General features: G+C 37.8%; 1 protein-coding gene across 1 annotated transcript; it reads right to left on the minus strand.

Moving 5' to 3' along the window:
- Positions 1-12,304: 12,304 nt before the first annotated feature.
- On the minus strand, positions 12,305-14,555 carry LOC139721328 (uncharacterized). Its single transcript, XM_071632648.1, has 3 exons — positions 14,291-14,555; positions 13,614-13,916; positions 12,305-13,182 (listed from the first exon to the last, which is right to left on the minus strand). Exons 2-3 carry the CDS (start codon positions 13,904-13,906, stop codon positions 12,495-12,497), a joined length of 981 nt encoding a protein of 326 aa, XP_071488749.1. The 5' UTR covers positions 13,907-13,916; positions 14,291-14,555; the 3' UTR covers positions 12,305-12,494.
- Between the last annotated feature and the right edge of the window lie 7,436 nt (positions 14,556-21,991).

Consider the following 21,991-nt stretch of genomic DNA (forward strand, 5'->3'; position numbering starts at 1 on the left):
GAAAGTGTGTTTTAAGCAGTTTTTCTACAACCATTTTTGTAGAGTAGTGAGATCATGTATGACTTAGAGGCCCCTTTTCATTTTCTTGAAAAATCCTTTGCACGCTCTTCATTTTTAACTCTAATAACTTTTAAAAGGACAATGCTACTGCTTTGAAAGTTGGGATTGATCATGGACAGAATGTGTTGATAAACCATGGTCAATTTCAGCTTAATTTGATAATCTTGTCATTGTTGCTGCTCCGATAGTTTACATCCTGTGTTTTTGACTCATTCATTGCACAGCTAGGGCGGTTTGGCAAAGATTGAGCTCTTAAACTGACCCTGTACTTCAGAGCCTCTTTTCTCAGTTCACACTTTTCCAGAGTGTGTGCTTACTTTCCAAAAAAAAAAAAAAAAAACCCATATCCCGCGACTTTTTGTTGGTTTTGTGATGCAGGGTTACATAATGTGCCTTTCTCGGATAGAGTTATGCTGGGGAGGGTAAGTGGTTTTCACGCACAACAAAGATCTTCTGAATTCTGGGAGAATGGGAAAGATACAATTGATATAATGGGTATCACTTGGTCAAAGCACAAACTTAAAGGAGATCCACGGGACGGCCTAACCTTTATAGCAGACACGCAAAATACACTTCAGCAATATCGCCGGCTAAAAATTCCGTGAACACAGAAAAGAAAGGTGAGGTCTGTGTATTTGTTTTTTTCTGCTCCAGAATTTCACCATAAAGAAAAGAAGTCACTCATTATGACAAACTTTAATGCCTAGAGGTTTCAATCATGTCATCCTACCAATGCTCTGTTTTATGAAGAGTTTTGGTTTATCATGATTTGATTTCTATCATATAAGTCTATTGGAGCCTTTGTCGTAAGAAAATTTATAATCGATTATAAATGTAGCAGCTCAACTGTGCTCTCTTTCATTCTCCTCCACAATCTCTCTCTCTCTCTCTCTCTCTCTCTCTCTCTCTCTCTCTGGATAACTGACCCTCTCCGTTTCATCCCAATCGTGTGTTATTTCAGCAAACTCTCTAGTGATAATTTTCGAGCCTCCGCTCGCCAGTCGTCTGAACATAACTGAGTGTCTTAAAGGACATGTCCACCTTCATATACATAAGGATTGAGAGAATGCAGCAATATTAGTAGAACGCATCAGTGAAAGTTTGAGGAAAATTGGACAATCCGTTCAAAAGTTACAAATATTTTAAGTATCTGCGCAGTCACTCCTGGAAGAGAAGACTACTACAGTGTATGATGTCACATGCGTACAATTATATAAGGAAAATAAAAAGAGAATTTCACAAAACTTTACTTTTTGAATAAAGTGCACATTTCCTCGACTTGCTACTGACGTATGTTAAGGGTACTATTATTCCCCCTGCCTCCTGAAAGAGAGAAGTCGAGTGTTCTTTTGCTATGCGAGAAAAATGGAAATATGTTGAATTTTCTTTATTCTTTATTTATATCGTTGTACTCATGTGACATCACAAGCTATAGCAGTCTTTTCATCCAGCCGTGACTGAGCAGAAACTTTAAAAATTCATAACTTTTTAACGGATTGTCCGATTTTGCTAAAACTCTCACTGATGTGTTCTACTAATATTGCTGCATTCACTCAACCCACATGTCTATGAAGGTGAACTTGTCCTTTAAATTACGGCGGATACAAATTCTTGGTACAATGTATTCTTAGCCAGACGGCGGAACAAAGTCTCTCCCTAAGAGTTTTAATTTTCATCCCATTTTATTGTTTTCTCAACCCAGATAGAACACAGTACAGTGCACTACTGTCACAATGAACACAGTTATACAATGTAACAAAATGTTGGTAACAACAAAGCAAAGATTAAGGTCTCCAAATTACCAGCTACGTCTTTTGATTTATATGGATACTTATTATTTCTTATTTGGTAAAAAAAAAACAACACACACACATTTTTTTTTTATAACCACAGAAAGCTGCTGATCACCAGGACTTTGTTATGATGAGAGTGGACTTTATACAAACAAAATAGATAGTTATTTGATTGTGGAAATCTCGTGCTGCTATTAGCAGATAATACAAATATATCGTTTTCAGAATTTGCCACCCTGGCGTTTTCTACGATATGTCAAATTGTCAGTTATAAATGAAACGTTTCTTTCGAAACACACACTGTTCATGCACATGATGTATATAAGTAACTTACATTGTGATTTTTTTTTATATCACCTTGGTAGACTTTAGAATATTCAATAATGTTCCTGAAAATGCCTACTGTATTTCTAAACCTGCCAAAAATGATAAGTTTCACGCTGTAGTTTAGTGTGTCATGTGTATGTCACATGTGTATGACATGACACAATTCCATTGTTTTTTGTTGTGATATTTCTCTGAGTTTGGACAGCCATCCAAGTGCTTATGTTTAGACATGACAAAAAGACTCTTTCACATCTTGTTACGACAGGAATATTAAAGCCAGAAACAGTTACATTGTCACCAGACGTATTCATTCTGATACTGGCACATTGCATAGTTTAAGTGTATCGATGTTCTTTTTGTTATTTCAGTATTTGTATCCTTGTGTATAACAGGGTATATTCATTGCGTTGCATATTTACACAGCTTTCTGGTGCGAAATTCATCACTGTTTGACATTAGATTACATACATGTACATCGTAGTAAACCAAACATTGCAAATCAAAAGTTGCAGGTAAATGTCGAAGCATTTGATTACACATCTCCGAGTGCGCCAGCCGCTTGTGAATTATAAGTTGTTTCAGGCTGCAGCTAAATGTTATGAAATAATGTTCAAACTTTGGTACAGTAATTGTTTTTATTTTATTTTCCGTTATGAACAGTGTGATTTTTTATGAAATAATGCTTCATATGTATATTAAGATTATATAACAATAATTTTCAAGGGCTTCTTTAGTGCCCTTTTTTATTACTCTCAAATATCCCACATATTCCATGTCGGTGACTTTATGATAATGATGTGTGTGTTATTGAATGCACATATCATTTCTGTTGATGATTACAGATGTGTAAACTGTATCTATTCTTGCAAGATTAGGCTCAACATGAGCCATAAAGATACTGGTAACAGATTTCACAACTGTGCTGTAGGAGCTCTGAAGTGAGAAAGAATACAACATTGCAGCTTTTATCATCCTGATGCATGTATTGACCTTCGTCTGTGTTCTTGCTTCCTTAAACTTGGGCGATGCGAGATTTAGTTTTCTAGTCTGTCATTACCTTTTAAGAAGAGTGCCATGACATAATTGTTTTGAGTACTGTTAAGAATCTTGATACATTGTAACTCTCATTTTTTAATGTTGATTTACCATGGGATTGCTGGAATATTGTGCTACCAGGATGAAAGCCAACTCGCAGGCCAGATGCATCAGCTTTTCTTAACAAATTAATGTGGGAACAGAAATGTAGGGATATTACAATAGTAATTGGTTTGAACTGAAAACGTGATTGCCGTTCACTATTTCACAGGATTCCGCAGGCTGTTTTTTCGTTCGTATTCATTTTGCTTCTCAAATCAAATTTTGGACAGATTCTATGTGGAATGGAAGTTGGTGTGTATTTATTGTGTAGTGTAATAATGGAACAGATTTGCACCCGTGCGGGTGTAACATTGCACCATTGTGGGTGCATCATTGCACCCCATTAGTAGGATGCCTTACCAGACAGGCTGTAGAATAATGTACCCCTTTTGGTGCCGATTTTGCACTCCTCTTTGAGCTGAATTGAATTGGCAGGTGGAAAATTGCACCCGCAAGAGTGCAGATATTTCCAAAAGGATGCAATATTGAAATCTAAAGATGCAGAGGTGCACCCATAAGTTAAATGACTGGGTGCAGAATTACATCCCTTGGATGCACCTTTGCACCCGAGATTGTGGGTGCAAGTTTGAACTCTGTGAGTGTGGTGCAAACTTGCGCCCTATAAGATGTATAATAAGGTAGCGATAAAGCAGTCGATTCCAAGTTTACATGAAACGAGCATTTTTGTATTCTGCTTTCCTATCAAGAAACATTGATAGGCCCTAATACTACATGAGCTGAAAGATAACTTATCTGAACAATACCTGATCATTCTCTCTCTCTCTCTCTCTCTCTCTCTCTCTCTTTATATACAGTATGCGATCTTTTGATGTAGTAATTGTTAAAAGATGGAGTCGGAGAAGTACGACGCAATAATACACTATTGCCTTAAAAAAATCGCGCAGTTCAATCACAAGAAGTATGAACACGCGTTTTATAGAAGTCAAATTTGCAAATTTGCATTGCTATTATTATATATATATATATATATATATATATATATATATATATATATATATATATTATTTTAACTATACCTAAGTTCAGTAAAGATCCCTGAATCAGTGAATCGATGAATTAGTCTTGTGAGTGAAACCTTTTTCATCTTTCTTTCAGTGCATGTTTTCAAGTTCACTGTGTGTTTGATAACTTATTCCTTTCCAAAAAACAATAAAGGTTAGTATTTGCCTATTATTTAACAGCGTTACAAAATCGATTTCATGTAAATTTACTATGATGCTTGATGTAAAGCTTGAGATATATGAAACGTGCGCAAATTGAAACCGACGGCCTTTTTTTCCGAGGCATGCAATTTTCACAAATTGCCACTGGCATTCAATGCATATATAGTGCAAATAAGAATTTTTTTGCGTGCGTTTTAATTTCGCAAATCTTGACTCCGCGAAAATTTCATGCACGCGAAATTTGGGGTTTTACATTTTTTACCAGCTGATATGAAATAGATAATATATAGGGATTGCACTATAAGGTTATCTGACGATTTTCCCTTCATACATTATCATTCAGATGTATATTATGGCATCGTTACAAATTATACCGTTTTCAGAAATGCACAACTGAATTGAACAGAAATAAAAACCTTAGGTTTTCTGGCGGTTTTCGTCATGCTGCAGCCAAACATTCCTCGTTATTCTCATAATCGTGTAATAGCGCCCTCTTCGTCTTCGTCAATCGGAGAACAGGCATTGCATATCAAGCAAAACAATAACAAGAACAACAAAGAGGGAGAGGTGGGAAGAAGGAAGAAGATGAAGAAAAGAATAAACAGAAAAAAGAAGAGAAGGGAAGTTTAAAAGGAAGAGAACAAGAAGAAGACACGGTACACGCCTGGTCTTTTCACAATTTTGCATTGGAAATGAAACCTGAAGATAGCTTAATTACATTTTATCATTTAATGAGCAAGTGACGTGAGAATACTGAATGACATTCAGCACTGTTCAGTATGACTCTGTTTGCATGTATATATATATATACATATATATATATATTCACGCGAAAAAAAAATGTCATGATACCCCATTTAGGATGAAGACTGAACGAAATAAATAAATATTTTTAATATATAACAGAACAACAATAACCGGTGGTAGGCATTCACGAAGAAATTATAATTTTTCTTGAATTCTGTCTTGCTTTCGTATGATATCAAACAAAAATTTGTCCCGGAAAGAAACAATACATCATGGAAAAACTTAAGTGTGTTTTTTTTTTTCGCGGGCTGTAATCCTTATCATGCATCATTTCATTCTGTTCAAATATCATCGTGTGAAAATTGTCCAAGTTGTAGTCATAATTATAATTGTGCTGGCTAAGATTTGAATTGTAGACATCAACTGACCCTCAGGTTAGAAGAGGGAGGTATGGATTAAAAAGAAAGCAAAAAAACAAAAAACAAAAAACCTGCAGCAATGGAATCTGACTGAAAGATGCATACGAATTTCGTGAACAATCGATCGACGAGTAATAACGAAGTTTAAGTGTGGCGTTCTTCAAGGTCTGATGTAAAGAGAATAAAAAGTTAAAAAAAATCTGTTTCGGTTAAATTTTTTAACATGATTTAAATGCACACGTAGAAGTTACATTTTGGAAAGATATAAAGCACATGATTGATTTGGGTGGGGTTTTTTTTCGTCAAAAAGGGTGGAATTATTTTCTTATTTTTTTTTCTTTTTAAACAAAGAACAACGACTCCTGAGTAGAATAATTAAGCAAGTGACCGCCGGTCTGATTTCTAATGAGAATTCAAACTGTACTCTTGTGATCTACGAGATCTGAAGACATTTTACATTTTGGACAGGAAGTATTAAGATCACTATTTTTCCAAACACGCACACACACAGACACGTTCTTTTAACGATAGTCTTTATTTGAATTCATTCAATTTCCGCATTATCTTCACAAAGAAACAAAGAAACAATCTTCACAATCTTCACAGAGAAACAATACAAACATACTTAAGTAATCTACATTCAATACAAATGCTGTATAGCAAATAATAAAACACACTTGAATGATATATTGCTTACTCATCAATTATCTAGCGATCCACGTCCTACAAGCTTAGCTTTTTAGTGGATCGCTATTTTCCAAAATTGAAGTTATTTTCTGAAAGATCGCGAAGTATACATGTATACGCATCGTTCCTTCTGATTATTGTACATATGTTGATGTATAAAATTTATTTCGTATATTACATGAACCTTTTGTAAAAGTTTAGACAATATCATTTTATGATATGTATACTTTGTATTACGTTTTGATTTTCGTTGATTGGAAATAAACTATGATTGATTGAATGATAGATTAAACAAAAAATAAGCAGCTGCATTCTTCACTTGTGCTGATGAATCACATCCTTTTTTAACATTCAATAAAACATCAGTATTCTGTATAAATCTCACAATACAAAAAAGCTATCTTAATCAATTTGATCAAACTAATCAACATCTGTTTCACACAAACTACATACTTGAGAATACAGCATTTCGCCAAAACCTGCAGACTATCATATATATATATATATATATATATATATATATATATATTTATATATATATATATATATATATATATATATACATATACATATATATAATGAAGAGTTTGTTCGCAAAAACCGATAAGTCCATATTTGCCAAATGGAGATATTTGCGATTAAAGGTCAAGAAAAATAAAGAGAATAATAGGGAAATGTTTGCTTCTTTTGACCATAACTTCAAAAATATACTTTTATATGTAGTGACCAATATATCATTTAAAAGGAATTATTTTGTACTTTATGACAGAAACCGTACTTCAAAATCTTCAGAAATGGACTTATCGGTTTTTGCGAACAAACTCTTTGTATATATATATATATATATATATATATATATCATGAATGCGTATGTATTTGTATATACACTCTAAAATGAAATGGCAAATCCAACTTTCTGAGTGTTAGATTAACACTAACTAAAAGATTGGTGAAATGATCGGCATTTAAAATTTGATTTACTATTTATTTTTATATCCTTATCGAGTGGTCATGCATTCTCACGCCCCCTAATTGGCTACATTTTCTGAACTTTATCAGGGCAATGCAAAGATGAGATGTTATCGGTGTACAAGTGATCTTACTGTAAAAGTGCGCAGAATTGATGTAAAGTTTGTTCAACTGTAGTGTAAGATAAACAAATGACGTCTAGCACCATATTCGTTGTATTTTCTGTAGCCTAGCTTCCAGGTCGGAGCAGTTATTTTCTACTACCAAGTTGCTCGATGAGATCATTGCAGTAGTTAACATGATTATTGATAAAACATATATCTGTCATTTCAGCAAACAAGACAGTTAGTTTATGAAGAGAATTCTTGTTTATTTGTTTGTCTGTTGATCGTGTGCTTTGTATCAATCAAATGTGTAGAGACACGATCTATGCACAGTTATATTGACGGAATGAGTTTCCAGAATTGCACAAAAAAATAATCACATCAATGTATATACCTAGTAAACGCATTCATAAGCTAAAATTTTGATGTGTCTATTTCGAATTAAAAAAAAAACGTAGATCGTACAGAATCTCGGCTGTTATACTGTGAGCGTTGTGCCGATCGAAGCGTAGTACTGTATTGCAAATTACGTATGTATGAATATTATTATAACTCATTTATATTTATCTTATTATTTTATCTTTTTATATCTATCATTATCATAACTTTCAACCAAACAGGCAAACGCGCACTTCTCTCTCTCCCTCTCTCTCTCGCATATGTATATGTATACTATATGTTAGATATTTTATGTTATATATATTATATATTATATATTGTATATTATTTATCATATGTTATATGTTACATATTATATATTATATACTCATGCATGCGTGTATGTATATTGGGTATACCTTGTATACACTAGGGCAACCAGGTAGGCGAGAAAGCACATGAAGGCTGTGAGAATGTTTATAAGGAAGAATGATGAAAATGAGATAACAATGCATTTCTATAGCCTGGACACCAGGCTAGACCCCTTGGGTGCAAAGTACAATAATTTGATTGTACTTGAACTGGCAATCAGTTAACGCCGTATAGCAGAGGTGCTCATAGTATTGTGCTCTAAGGTTCACGCTGAGTGCTGTTTGAATAATTGGTTTGCTGAGGTCCATATAAGTACTGGTAGATTTTTCTTCAAACTAAACTGACCCTAACTAAATAGTTTGAGTCACGTTGCATTTCTAGTCTACATGTCTCATTGTCTTGTTCGTGTTCGACAGAAAAAAGCATGCAATAACATTCTAGGAGGCATCGGGTAAAATTGCTTTTACTTGCAGAAAAAGAAACATCACAAATCTTTAAAATAAAATCATTCTTTGGTTGCAATTAAAGAAATTACACCTTTAGTCCTTGCAACATGTGATTTTATTCTTGCTATGTTTCATAAAAGTCATGAGAGGATCCCAGGATATTGATATCCTAATGCAGCACGAAAATTATTGAAGATAAGGAGAATAAACCTCCAAACATTATGGTCAAAAGTTTCGAACCGTGTAGGTTCATGTAGTTTTGAAGAATCAGTCTTCAGGGAATTGCCCTGGATGTCTGTTTAATAGGCTCTCAAGCATTTTGATACAACAATCTTCAAAGCAAACAAAACCCCTTGTGTATCAAATATTATTCCTTTCTTGGAATAGAATATTAGAAAATTGTTAGAAGTGCAGTAAAAATGTATATTTGAAAATTGCATTTTTATTTTGCATGCCACAAGCAGGTAATGACTATATTTTTTGCTAATTGGGCTCTATGCTGCATGGCCTCTTGGTTGTAGACTGGTTGTATTTTGAATCGCATTGAGCTTGTTGTTCCACCCTTGCATGCATTATCTGAATACGTCCACTGTCTTGCCATTCTAGAATTGACATAACTTTAATACACAAATGTTTTCCGTCACTTACACACTAGTGGCACTTACTAATATTCCCTTTAAACATGTCAATATCTTTTGTAAATGCAAACAGTAATGTACTTCGTTCTTTGCCATAACTGTAAGTTTGCTGTCGCGACAAAGCGATACCATGTCATAGGTTACCTCAACACCGATACTCGAAAATCCACATGTGTATGACTCATAATGGCAGCTGTATTCCATGCAGCGAATCGAATACTAGGGTTGACATTATTTTTGATGGGATTACAAAATGTTCCCCGCGTTAAATTTCTAAGGGTAACCATTAACAAACTCTCTTGGAAAATCTTATGTTGGCAACAGAAAGGTTCTCTAACAATATCTTTTGATACATTGGTGTTAAAAACGTAAGCAGGTAAGTGCAGAAGCGGAGAAATCAAAAGCAAAGCATAAAATGATGTACGTGCCTCACGCGCACCAAGTTTAAGTGTAACACTTTTTAGGTTTACCTCTCTTTCACCTTAAAGGCAGGCTTTCAGTGTTTGCTCTAGTCGATGAAATTGACATATTTTCATATCAGAAAGGTGTTGTACGTTATAGAATATATAGAATATATGTATTTTCCTTATGATTTATAATGATGCCTATGTTTCCTTTCCTTTTCTTTCTTTTTCTCGCTTTCACACTCTCACTCTGTCACACTATCTGTCGTTGAAGTCAGTTGAATTTACATATAGTTTCATTATTCAGAGCACATGTTTCACAGTCCCATATTTTTCTCTTTTTTTTTGTTTTGCATTATTATTATCATTATGTTGTTGTTGTTTTTGCTGTGATTGTTTCCTGCGGCCTATCACTCAATCATATTGGTATCTATCATTTTGTTTAAGTCTAGTAGGGGATGAAAACATTCCTGTTTTAGCAGTATAAATAGCTTCGGACTGTAGAAAGATGTTGTGTGTCTTCATTCTGTGGTATTGAGGGAAAGACAAATGTTAGCCGTTATTTTGCTCATACGTCGAATCCCCTTTTGAAGATGATGGGTGCATTCGTGTGTGTGTGTGTGTGTGTGTGTGTGTGTGTGTGTGTTTGTGTGTGTGTATACGTTTAGGGAGGTTCTTGGGAGAGAAACGATTGTTTGCTCTTTCTTATTATCTCGACAATTATACAGTTGGCAATTAGACACACGCATTCCATATAATCAATTATACAAGTGAGGTGGGGAAGGATTAGGGTACACCAGGCGAGGACGGACAATGGTTGATCTCGTTTAATGTCAGCACAGGTTACTGAGGTCACAAAGATAATATTCGTTGTTCTTGCTTTTTACTGTACCTTGGAAAAATGCGATGAAACCTTAAATACAAAGAGAGAAAAAAAGCAACCTATGCTTGTGTATGTTTGCATGGTTATAGGCCTACGTTTATCAAGGTAATCATCTCTTCCAGATAAACACCACGCTTTTGATTCTGGCTTTATGAAACATGATGACTAATGGTGTTTCGGTTCGTGGCACTGAACAGAAAGATGTACATTCACATTTCCATTAGCACTCTTTTATCCAAATTTACATTTATCATTGCATGATGGTACTAAATAAAACAATAGGGAGACGTACATTTGCATTATCATTCTGATCTTAATTAACAGTATTTACACTGAAGTACGTTCTAAAGACAATATTCTAGAAGTAAACAAAACTTGCTATCAAAAGAATGAAAAAAAAAACAGCAGCGCAATTATTTCAAGATCGTATCGAATAAGGACATAATGATTATATGTGTTCAATGTTAACTGTAGTTCTTTTTCTTGTCAAACAGCTCTTTAAAATGATCATCATGAATAATTATGTAAATGAGTGCACTCAATGACAGCGTAAGCTCAAGCTTACGCTGTCATTATCTCACTATTCAGCGTAAAAAGAGAAGGTAGTGTCCTTTAAAAGGCTTACTGAAATGGTCTACTTCACTATATGTATAATCTACATAAATCCCTCTATAATAAAATGACGTTCAGAACTTCTGTCTATTCAACCGTTTAGCCTGTTATACGCTTTAGATATCTTCATTATCTTTCATAGCAGTAGCAACAACATACGAGAAAGATAGGCGGAGAAGATGAGAGTATAAAGCATAAACTTTGTACAGCTGTAGCAAAAAAAAAAAAAGTGAATTGCTTGTGGCTATACGGTACATTAATCTAAAAAGTTATACAAGATTTTAAGGATATTGTACAAGCTGGAAGATTCATGAAGAATCTTCTGGTAGCCATAGGAAAGTGATGATCACTCCCCTATGGTAGCTTTTCGTGATTTGGTTACATTTTATGGGAGATTATAGGCATTGCATCCTCTGTGTATTATGCGATGTCAACAAGGTGTTATGTTCTCCGTGTATTATGTTCGATAGAGCAATGATGTACATGCAAGGTTTAAGATCTGAGGGTACTTCCAGCCTCATATCTTGCTCCGATCTTCAATCATTAACATGCAAACTTATATCTTACGTTAAATGTTTGCAGAGATAAGACAAGGTGATAACGGCTGTGAGCTGTTATGGGGTACCAATATTCTTCATTATTCTGGAGAACACAACAATACTGTCGAACAAGCCCTAACAATGTTAACTGCATGCAATGGAGTAATGATTATAACGTACAATCATCAACAGTGGAAATTCAAAATTATATGCAAAAAACAACAACATGTTTTCATGACTGATATTAATATTAGCCATTTTCGCATCTGCTCGGAGCAAACAAACGTAATGGTTTTTCTCGGTTTTTGCTCGAAAATACAGAATCCGAACTTTACTACGATCTTCCTGAGTATGTATCGTGTAGATTCCGATATCTTTTTTGAAGAAGTATTGGTTTTCCCAAAGAATCGGCAACTTATTGTTATAATGGATTGAAGAAAAAACGAAAGCAGTTATTTTAAGTGATATGTGTACATTTGCTCATCGGAAATTGCGTATAACATGAGACAGCAGCATTCAAGTCAAGGTCACACTGAAACGTTATTACATCAGTAAGCCAAACCACTTTGCTAAATAGAACGTCTGTCAAATTTCTTGAACGCACGTCCAGCAAACAAACAGATACAGACGACTTTATCATCATTTCAGTAATGTAACACCATCAAGTGGGTGTTATTGCATCCGAGACTAACCTACAGGAGAGTTATCGTACAATGGATATCTGAGTCAAGAAGTTGGGTATCTATTAGCTGAGATAGAAAAAGAAGAAAGAACGAATGTCCCGAACAAACTATTTTAAGGGGTTATTCTAAGCTTATGCATTTCCTCGTAGTACGGCATTTCTTTCTCGGCAACCTCCCTGATATCCTTTGTTACCCCGTCAAGAGAAGCGGAAGTAGATGAAGCTTTAAAACAAGTACTCTTAAAGGCGTTGGCAAACCACATGTTATAGCGCGGAGCGTCGAGGACGTTTGAACAGACACTTTGCCACTTACGGACCACATCGGATGAGGCGTCCCAAGTTACGTAATCGTCGGAGTACGGGATACCCAGTGCGCGGAAGAGCAATGGAAGTATGGTTGCCGGATCCTCCATGAGTTCATCGATGTCGACAATGACCGGGTTGCTATCAACGTTTTCTCGAACGTAGCACCATAATTCGTGGATTGCTTTGAAAAAGTAGGGCGTTCCTTCTTTTGGTGGAGGAGCATAATCTATAATGTGGAAAGTTTCTGGATCCGGTTTCGAGAAACCTGGTGGTAGATCCTTGGGATCCGCTCCTTCTATTGCTTCCAGCATTGTCTTCCGAAAGGATTTGTACGCCTTCACAGGATGTCGTATGAGGAAGAAATGTCGAAAACCACTGGATGGATCAGGTAGGTACTGGTATCGGCTTGGTGGCATGCCGCTGGCCATGTCTTTGACGAAGACGAATTTTGTGGTAGAAGGAATCGAGTCGAATTTTTGCTTCAGTTTAATAGGTCTGCGGGTATAAGGACAGAACTATGTTAATGTTAGTTATTAATGAATCTTCAAGCTCCGTTATACTCTTATGCACGCCGAAAAGAACTGATTAAAATTAGTGCTCTTCAAATTGTGGTGACGCAGAAAGTTTTAGAACATGAATCACCTGGTCGCGACATTCTGGTAGATCTAACAAAAGCACCACAGTATTAGCCATGTACTTTAAGGTCAATTAAGATTTACATCAACATTTCAATTTCACTTTGCATAGCCCCTTCGGTTTTTGCGAGCGTTTAAATCGTTCAAGGAGAAACACGTTGTGATCCAAGGCATTTCTGTCAGCATTCCTATAATAAAAGTCGAAATGTTTGTTTATGTTTATACTGAACAATTTTGTCGCAAATACTTTGATGAAGTCATGGTACGTTTGAAAAACACTATAACACTTACGACAGTAGGTCGAGTTTGAAGCTCTGCGTGTCACATCCCAAATTCAATTTCTTTACTGCGTCTAAGTAAACCTCCTCGTTACCGTCAATATCAATAGGAAGCTGCTCGAAGTCGGTGTAATATAGTTCTCGAAAGTCTTTGGCGATTTTTGAAACGACATACGGCTCGAGCCAGACTTCGGCGCCGTCAACGAAGCTCATGCATTTTGTCATTGCTGTCGACACCGAGCGGGGAACGCACCACATGATGACTCGTGCGTTTCCGTCGCTTGTAAATTTTGCGTCAGTGGTCATTTCCGTCTTCCTACAAAGGGCGAACAGCACGTTGCATTGTTTCAAAGAGAATAATATTCTACATGAGATAAAAGAAGTTTCTACATTCACGCAGCAATTACATATCTTATGTATATCCCCTACCATCGTCAACATTTAAATAGACTTTTCATTATCTTCCTTTGAACCAAAAAGAAAGAAAATAGATCTTTTCATTACGATAGGAAAAAAATAAACAGATTGAGGATTTCAGTTTGAGCAGTTGGTCTTTCAAGACATTAGCAAGCTTTGAAAGATGATTTCTTTCTCTACATAAAATAACTTTTATTTTTCAAACTGACTTGTGGATACGTAGTTCTAGCTTTTCACTTTTGCTTGATCTCATAACATGCATCATAAGCTTACCAGACTGTACACGCCGTGTTCCGTTAAAACTGTTCTCTCTTTCCCTTCGAGACGTTTTGGCATCAATCGTCCTCTGACGAACGGTCAAATACGGCAATGCGTTTCGCGTTGAGAATGTAAGTGTATGTTCGATATCTTGCCGTAGTATTTTCAATCGTTCAGACACACACCGATCTTTTGTGAACTTTCTGAAGTGGTTCGGTCTCAAAGTGGCGTGATAGATAAATCAACGTGATTAGTGCAAACATTTTATATTGTGTACCTGACCTTTGTAGAGCATTATGACATGAATGCATAAACTTCAAGGTTATAAGACCTTTTACGTCAGTCCTCTTCAATGAAAATGGCAGTGTGTGAAAGTGTTTTATTACATCTGTTTAACAACATTGCTGATACAAGTTATTGGCACAAATTAAAGTATGATGACCTCAGAAAAATTGTCTTTCTGTAACTTTTGCTGTATCTGGAATGGTTACAGTTCGCTATTCGGAAGATTCATTTTTTAGAAGGTTCGGTAATCTCAATATGACATACGGTTAGTTATTCATTTCATTTTATTTTCATTCAATTTTATTTCATTTTCGAAGGTTCGTTAATGTAAAAATGAAATAAGGTTTATGATTACAAAGGTGAGTTAATCCAAAAAAGAAATAAGGTTCGTACAATAATGGTAATTCCGAAGGTTCGTTACTTACTACCTTATTTCATTTTCGGAATAACGCACCTTCGGAATAACGACCTTATTTCATTTTTAGATCAACGAACCTTCGGAATAACCAGCATCACCGATGTAAAATATTATATATCATTCCTTAAGGCCACATCACACCTTTCCGGGTAAGCCTTGCGTGCGACTTGCGAAGAACATTTTTTACTGCAAGGAGGTCCCCGCAGATGACCCGTACATGACAGTTACTAGCACGTATCTCACCCGTAGTTACGCGGAGTTACCCACGCAAGTCCCATTCACCCGCAGTCAAGTTTAGGACCTGTCACACCTTTAAATCGGACTTGCGTGCGTACCTCCGAGCAACAATGGGTGAGATTACGCGCTAGGTACATTCAGGTGCGGACTAACTGCTGGGAGGTCCGGGTAGCAAAAATCTTTCCCCGCAAGGCTTCCCAAGACACGGTGTGACAAGGCCTTGAGCATGCTCAAAACTCGTTCCGGGCGAGTCGCGGTGGTTTGTCCGCAGATGAACACGCAGTAGGAGGCCCTTAGCGGCAGTACTTCGCAGTCATTCGTTTATCTAAAAATGGATCGGTTTCAAAGCTCTCACGCAGGTCACACGTATTACACGCAAGTAGCAGGTAAATATCACGCATCTTAGCAGTAAGACGCAAGTACGGAACTCGCCAACATCCTTGTACGCCCGCAGAAAATTCTCCTGCGTACTGCAAAATCCCTACTCGCAACAAGCCCCCGTAGCTAACCCGGCAATGAGTGACAGGGCCGTTAGCAATATTGACCTACCACACAGTGCATTTGGGTTGGGGGCTAGCAGCTGCATAAGGATGTACATGTATTGCAGTAGCAAGTCAGTAGCAATGCAGGGTCGGCCTTCCCCATTGCGTTCGGTTGGTTGTGTATATAATATTTTTAATCGAATGACCATGTACACGCATTCGAGATCGCTCCTACGCAAGTGATCCAAAGGTACATTCCTTTGGCAGTGGGTGTTGACACTGATATCATCGCGACTGACACCAGTGTCATGGCTGCAGGCTCCCACGAATCAACTCCTGGATGATAACGCAACGCCGCGCAGTGTTGCCCAGATGGACCGGTAGTAATGACGAAAATGGCGTCAACAGGATGAAGTGCCCGGTACAATCATCAGATGCTAACCGGATGGAGAATCTGCGGGATGACTTCAAGTGAGCTCTCACCAACCACCGACCATCCACCAGGGAGGTTTTCACCCCGCTCTATCTGCAGGACCGAAAGTAGCATCACCCAAGAAACACCGCGTGTGTTGCGACACGGATTGTCGCCCCTACACGGATTGTCGCCTCCTGCTGGGGGCGACAATCCGTGACGGGCGTTGGCGGCACGGATTGTCGCCCCCGTCACGGATTGTCGCCTGGCGACAATCCGTGACGAGGGCTTGCGGCACGGATTGTCGCCTGCCCTCGAAGCACATTTTGCTGGGTAATATCGTTCTGGACATAATCATTGAAATACTAACACATAACTTACATGGCTACATCCATGCAAACATGCCATGTAAAAAGTCATGATGAGGTTTCAAGGAAGTGTGTATGTGCGCGTGCACATGCTAATTTAGTGTCCGTTTGTGCGTGTGTGTGTGTGTGTGTGTGTGTGTGTGTGTTTGTGTGTGTGATGGAAGAATGTGTTTATTATGTCAGTTTTTTGCGTATGTGTTTTTTAGCTGCGCGTGGGGAGGGATACCTAGTAAGCTGTTGCTGGCATAAACGTTGATATTGATTTTATCAGCAGCTTTGAATTTGATGAGTTTGTTTGGCAGATTTGTATATGAATTCGGAGTGGAGCTTGCGTGCGGGCGGATGCTGCTTTTCTGCATACGGTCCATTATGTCTTATTTATCAACATTGGGAAATCGTTTCATCAGGAAGGAATGTGGTATCGGTTCGGGTGTGCGTCGGTACGTGGGAAGGGGTTACATTTCGTTATTGCAAAAGTTTGTTATTCTGAAGGCTCATTCGTCCGAAGGCTCATTCGTCCGAAGGCTCATTATTCCGAAGATTCGTTATTCCGAATTTCATTTTTGGATCAACGAACCTCTAGGTATAGGGAATTGTGTGTTTCGGATAAATGAAGCCTCGGAAAAAACGAAACTTCGGAATAACGAACCTTCGCGTGTGTGTGTGTGTGTGTGTGTGTGTGTATGTATTTGGGTTGGTGAATGTGGGTGTGGGATGATTTAGGTTTTGTTAAATCAGGGGTTGGTGGGTTGAGGATTGGATTTGAAGAAGGATAGTTATAAATGGTATGACAGATGTTGGTAGGATTTAATATTTAGGATAGATGTAGGCCCTAGATTTGTTTCGGTTGGGGAGGGGAGGGGGTGGTCGGGTTTTTTTTTATGACTGATTTCATGCTAGATTTGTGTAATGTATTTGTGTTTTTTATGTATATGCCCTTGTAAGTAAGAAGGTGTTACATGATCCAAACCAATGTATTCAAGGAATATAGGTTTGGTAGGGCCCTACATGTCAAAACTTTCTCGTGAAGAAATTGTTAGTAGGGTTGGTCTATAATCGAGTTATTTATGTTGAAGTGAGATTATTTGTGGTATAAATTGACAAATGGATTTGTTTGTGTTTCGAATTGCCATTTGTAACTTTTTTTTTCATGTTACACCCAGAATGGGTCGATTTATGAATGATTTGAATGAAATCAATAAATATCGAGGAAAAAAAGTGTTGAGTTGGTTTATTTGCATTATGAGGATTTGTTTGAGTGTTTGTTGGTGTTTGTTTGTATAAAGTATGTATTAGCGGTGTGCAATGGCAGTTCGTTTGTGCTAAAATCAACTAACGATTGACAATTTTTTTACGGCGTGTGGAAATTATTCGCTCATGCATAAAGCATGCCAGACCTATTCTGGGACAAAGAATAGTGGTATGGACGTTCTAGTTTATAAGACTGATGGAAGAAAATGACTGCAGTGAAAAATGAACAAAGACAAATAACATTTGGGGAGGGTACCTCCCTCGTATGTATTTTCTCTCGGTCTCTCTCTCGCCTAGCCCGCCTCACCGCTGATGTTGGTTGACACACCCATACTATTTTTAGATCAACGCTGGTGTGAATTTTTCAAACACGTGCTCATACACTCTGAAGGCGTTTGTATTACCACAGTAGCGCCAATATATTCCACATACACACGTAAGCATACAGGCACACGTATACACACAAACAAACCACTACCACTATACGACCACCACACATGCACAGTTTCTACATATTTATGGTATTATTATACTCCAAACACACACACATACACACACACACACACACACACACAAAATCATACACATCACATATCATGCAGCTCACAATACACACACACACGCACACATACACACACACACACACACACACGCATAACTTATCAGTCATACCCATCCCACCAAAGCTTAACACCGGAGGAACCACCCCGAGCCCGGGCGACAATCCGTGACGGGGCGACAATCCGTGTCGCAACAATTTTTATTTTGCCAACACGGATTGTCGCCTTCGAGGTCAAAAACTGGGAACTGCACAAGCGTCACGGATTGTCGCCCCGAGCAGGAGGCGACAATCCGTGTAGGGGCGACAATCCGTGTCGCAACATCGTGGTCTGTATAGGTGACTCTTCCAAGCAGGACACGCGCTATCATCCGCAGGCGCGGGTACCCTACAAAATGCTAAGACTTCTTGAGCTTTACATGACAAATTGCTTGTGACATGTTGATAGAATATACCTAATCAACTGCTTATTATGATGATAAGTTCTTAAATCATTGGCTAGAAATTCATTAAAAGCAACACTTATGTTAACGTAATTTATTGTCTCCTGTGTAATGCAGTACTTTTAGCACGAAAATGAATGTAACTATCGAGCGCTCGTGGTGATATTTTGTTCACAATCACAGTCATGAATATGATAACAATGAGAAGATAACAATCAATCAGTGAGTAATTACAGACCAATATCGTTACTTACTTCTTAGTCTAAAGTACTTTAAAAATATAAAACATAGCATCGTAAGCAATAAACAGTTTAGCTTTCGCCGGAAACACAACACTACATAATATACCCTTCTGACATTCATTAACCAAATTGATAATTCAGTGTACTCGTCTCTCCAAGGCCCTCAATACCAAAGACCATGCAACACTTCTCCACAAATTATGTCACTATGGGATTCTAGGAAGGGCCTTAGAGTGGTTTAGAAATTATTTATCAAACCACAAGTAATATCATGTAAACGTTAACGGTATCTCTTCTTTCAAGCAATTTATCTCTTTCCGTGTACCTGAACGCAGCTCACTTCGGCCACATTATGAACGACGTTCAAATATCCTCAAATATATTGCAGTTTACCATATGCTGATGATTCCAGCATATTTTAATCCTATTCCGACCCTTTTCAACTCGTTGCCAAATTAAGCAATGCGCACTTTTTCATGTTATTGCTTGGATGAAAGCTAACAAGTTATGAATCAATTTGAAAAGACTTCCAATACGATTTTCAGAACATCTTCCCAATCCAGTATTATTAGATTATATTCCTTTTACAAAGGTTGCTTTCACTTTCACTGAATGTCTTGGTGTTTTTTCCAGCTACTTCCTTAGAAATTCGTATTAATGACATTTGTAAGTGATTTCTCGTTTATATAGGAATAACAGCTAAACTTGAATATGCCTTGCCAACAGCAAAATTTTGATGTTTTATTCTACATTAATTTCTCCGTATTACTCAAGAGGATCTTATTGTCACAGAAGAAGATTCTTCAAAATCTTATGGCTATTTAGGCACTCACTCATAATTTGTTTATTCAGAATTAAAACGTTAAAATAATTGATATGTATCAGATGCAACACTATCAATCCATATACAACCTTCACAACAATAATGTTCCATCAGTAATTTATTTGTTCTTAATGGGGAAGGCTAGTAACTGATCAGTAGGAATCAGTGGAAGTGCTGGGAGATGATGATTGTTCCAGTCCTTATTGGATTCATTCAGGAGTACAATATCTATTGTTGTGTGAAAATTATTTGCTTCAGAATGGTCTCATATTCAAGTAATGGGCAGTTTAATGTTTCCAGGTTAGCATGCCTGGTCAGTGACGGGGCATTAAGCTGCACATCACTTGAATATGAGACCGTTCTGAAGCAAATAATTTTCACACAATAGATATATGATGCATTATAAAATGGGTTCAAGAACGTAGCCAATAGGAAGTGCTGAAATGAGTCACGTGGGCTTTGATTACTTTAGTACCATTGCACTGCAGTACCAGTGCGCACTCAATCAGTTGTTACAAGTGCGTCGCGCGCTACTATACGCGCTGTCAATCCTGTAAACAACTTCTAGTTCGGGCTGCCGGCCGGCCTTTCTTGTGTGCATAACATATTATGTGGCGTACGTATACAGTACTTGTATACGTACAGTACTTACATGTGCGGGATTTCCGAGTGCGACGTGCTTGACTCGACTCTCTCGAGCGAGTGCTACATGTAGCTGACTGGTATTGATGAATGACCCACAAAGGTACGTGAAAAATGCTGTTAGTTTTCGACCCATTTTATAAAACAAATGATGCAGAGGATTATTTCGTGGCGTTAGTGGAGATGCAGCTCACTCTCGGGTATTAACAATGTAGTGCAACATGCACTCGGCTTCGCCTCGTGCATGTTTCACAATGGTAAATACCCTCGAGTGCGCTACGCCTCCACTAACGCACTCTATCCTGTGCATCATTTGTATACTCTTAAATGAATCCCGCAAGAATTGGAACAATCATCCCCCAGCATTCGCACTGATTTCCACTGATCAGTTACTAGCCTTCCCCTTTAATAACTAAATACAAAAATACCCCACAAGACATTCTAGCTGCAACCATCTACCCTTTAAGTGAACATTGTTTTTTGTTTGTTTATGTGTTTGTTTGGTTTTGTTTTTTTTTTTTGCCTAAAATACGTTTATTTACCGTGCACCCAAAATTTGGAACTCTCTTCCTGTTGAAATGACAAATTCAGTAAGACTTGTAACATTCAAAATCATGTTATTCCTTTATTCAGTCGTTACTGCAACACAAAAGACAACAAACAACCTTGCTCCAAGCGTGACATTGAAAAAAGTGCAAAGATGGGCTACTTTTTTTTTCTTAGAGCGTATAAGGAAATGTGCCGGTAGGCCTATGTATAAGAATTTCAGAGTTTGGCAGCCATAGTATCCTAAGACCCTAGAAATAGTCTAAGACCATCAAAAAACATTTGGGGGAGGGTAAAACATGGTTTGGTCTAAAATCTGACTTTAGCACCAAGACGATTATAAGACTCTCTTGAATGATGGACCATGATAAACTACTGCAGGCCTATAGAGAATACCAACTCCGTATATGAGTAGACCTATAGGCAACCGGTTCCTCCAGGGGTAAACCGCTTACCTCTCCGTCTCTCCAGGCGCCAGGCCCATCTCGTTCTTGAAGGATCCTCATCATTAAGGATGAAGATAGAAATTATGGTCGAACGCCAACAAGTGCATTAATTAAGACCTGCATGCACAACAATTTGGCAGCCAGAATTACATTGGCGAAACATAATGAAGAGTGCAGGCACGTCCAACCAATGGTGGAACTGCTGGACGGAATGATTATTCGTCCACCATTTTATCTTGTTGTATGTTATTCTTATTGTGATTATGTCGTTCGCTAGTAAAAGGTAGGCTTCCTGGTCCGGTAATATGGCAGGGGCCGCGGAACTGGGGGGGGGGGGGGCTGCAGCCCCCTCCCCCCCCCCCCCCCACACACACACACACTTTTGGTTCGTGAAAAAAAAGAAAAAAAAGAGGTAAAAATCGGGGCAAAAATCACAACACCCATGAATTTAGATTTCCAAAGATTCTGCCCTTACATATAGTTCCCGTCTAAGCACCGGCGGGAGGGGGAGGGGGAGGGGGAGGGGGCGATGGGTGCGGTCGCCCTCCTTAAGATTCTGAAT

This window comes from Diadema antillarum, unplaced genomic scaffold, assembly GCF_040938485.1.
Source record: "Diadema antillarum isolate AM-2024a unplaced genomic scaffold, OU_Dant_1.0 scf00000141, whole genome shotgun sequence".
NCBI classification, from domain to species: Eukaryota; Metazoa; Echinodermata; class Echinoidea; order Diadematoida; family Diadematidae; genus Diadema; species Diadema antillarum.

Excerpts from the sequence above, each read along its gene's own strand:
- LOC139721328 (XM_071632648.1), bottom strand. The coding sequence starts at position 13,906 with ATGACCACTGACGCAAAATTTACAAGCGACGGAAACGCACGAGTCATC. Across the intron at positions 13,183-13,613 it reads TTCAAACTCGACCTACTGTC|ACCTATTAAACTGAAGCAAA; the intron begins GTAAGTGTTATA and ends TTATACCCGCAG.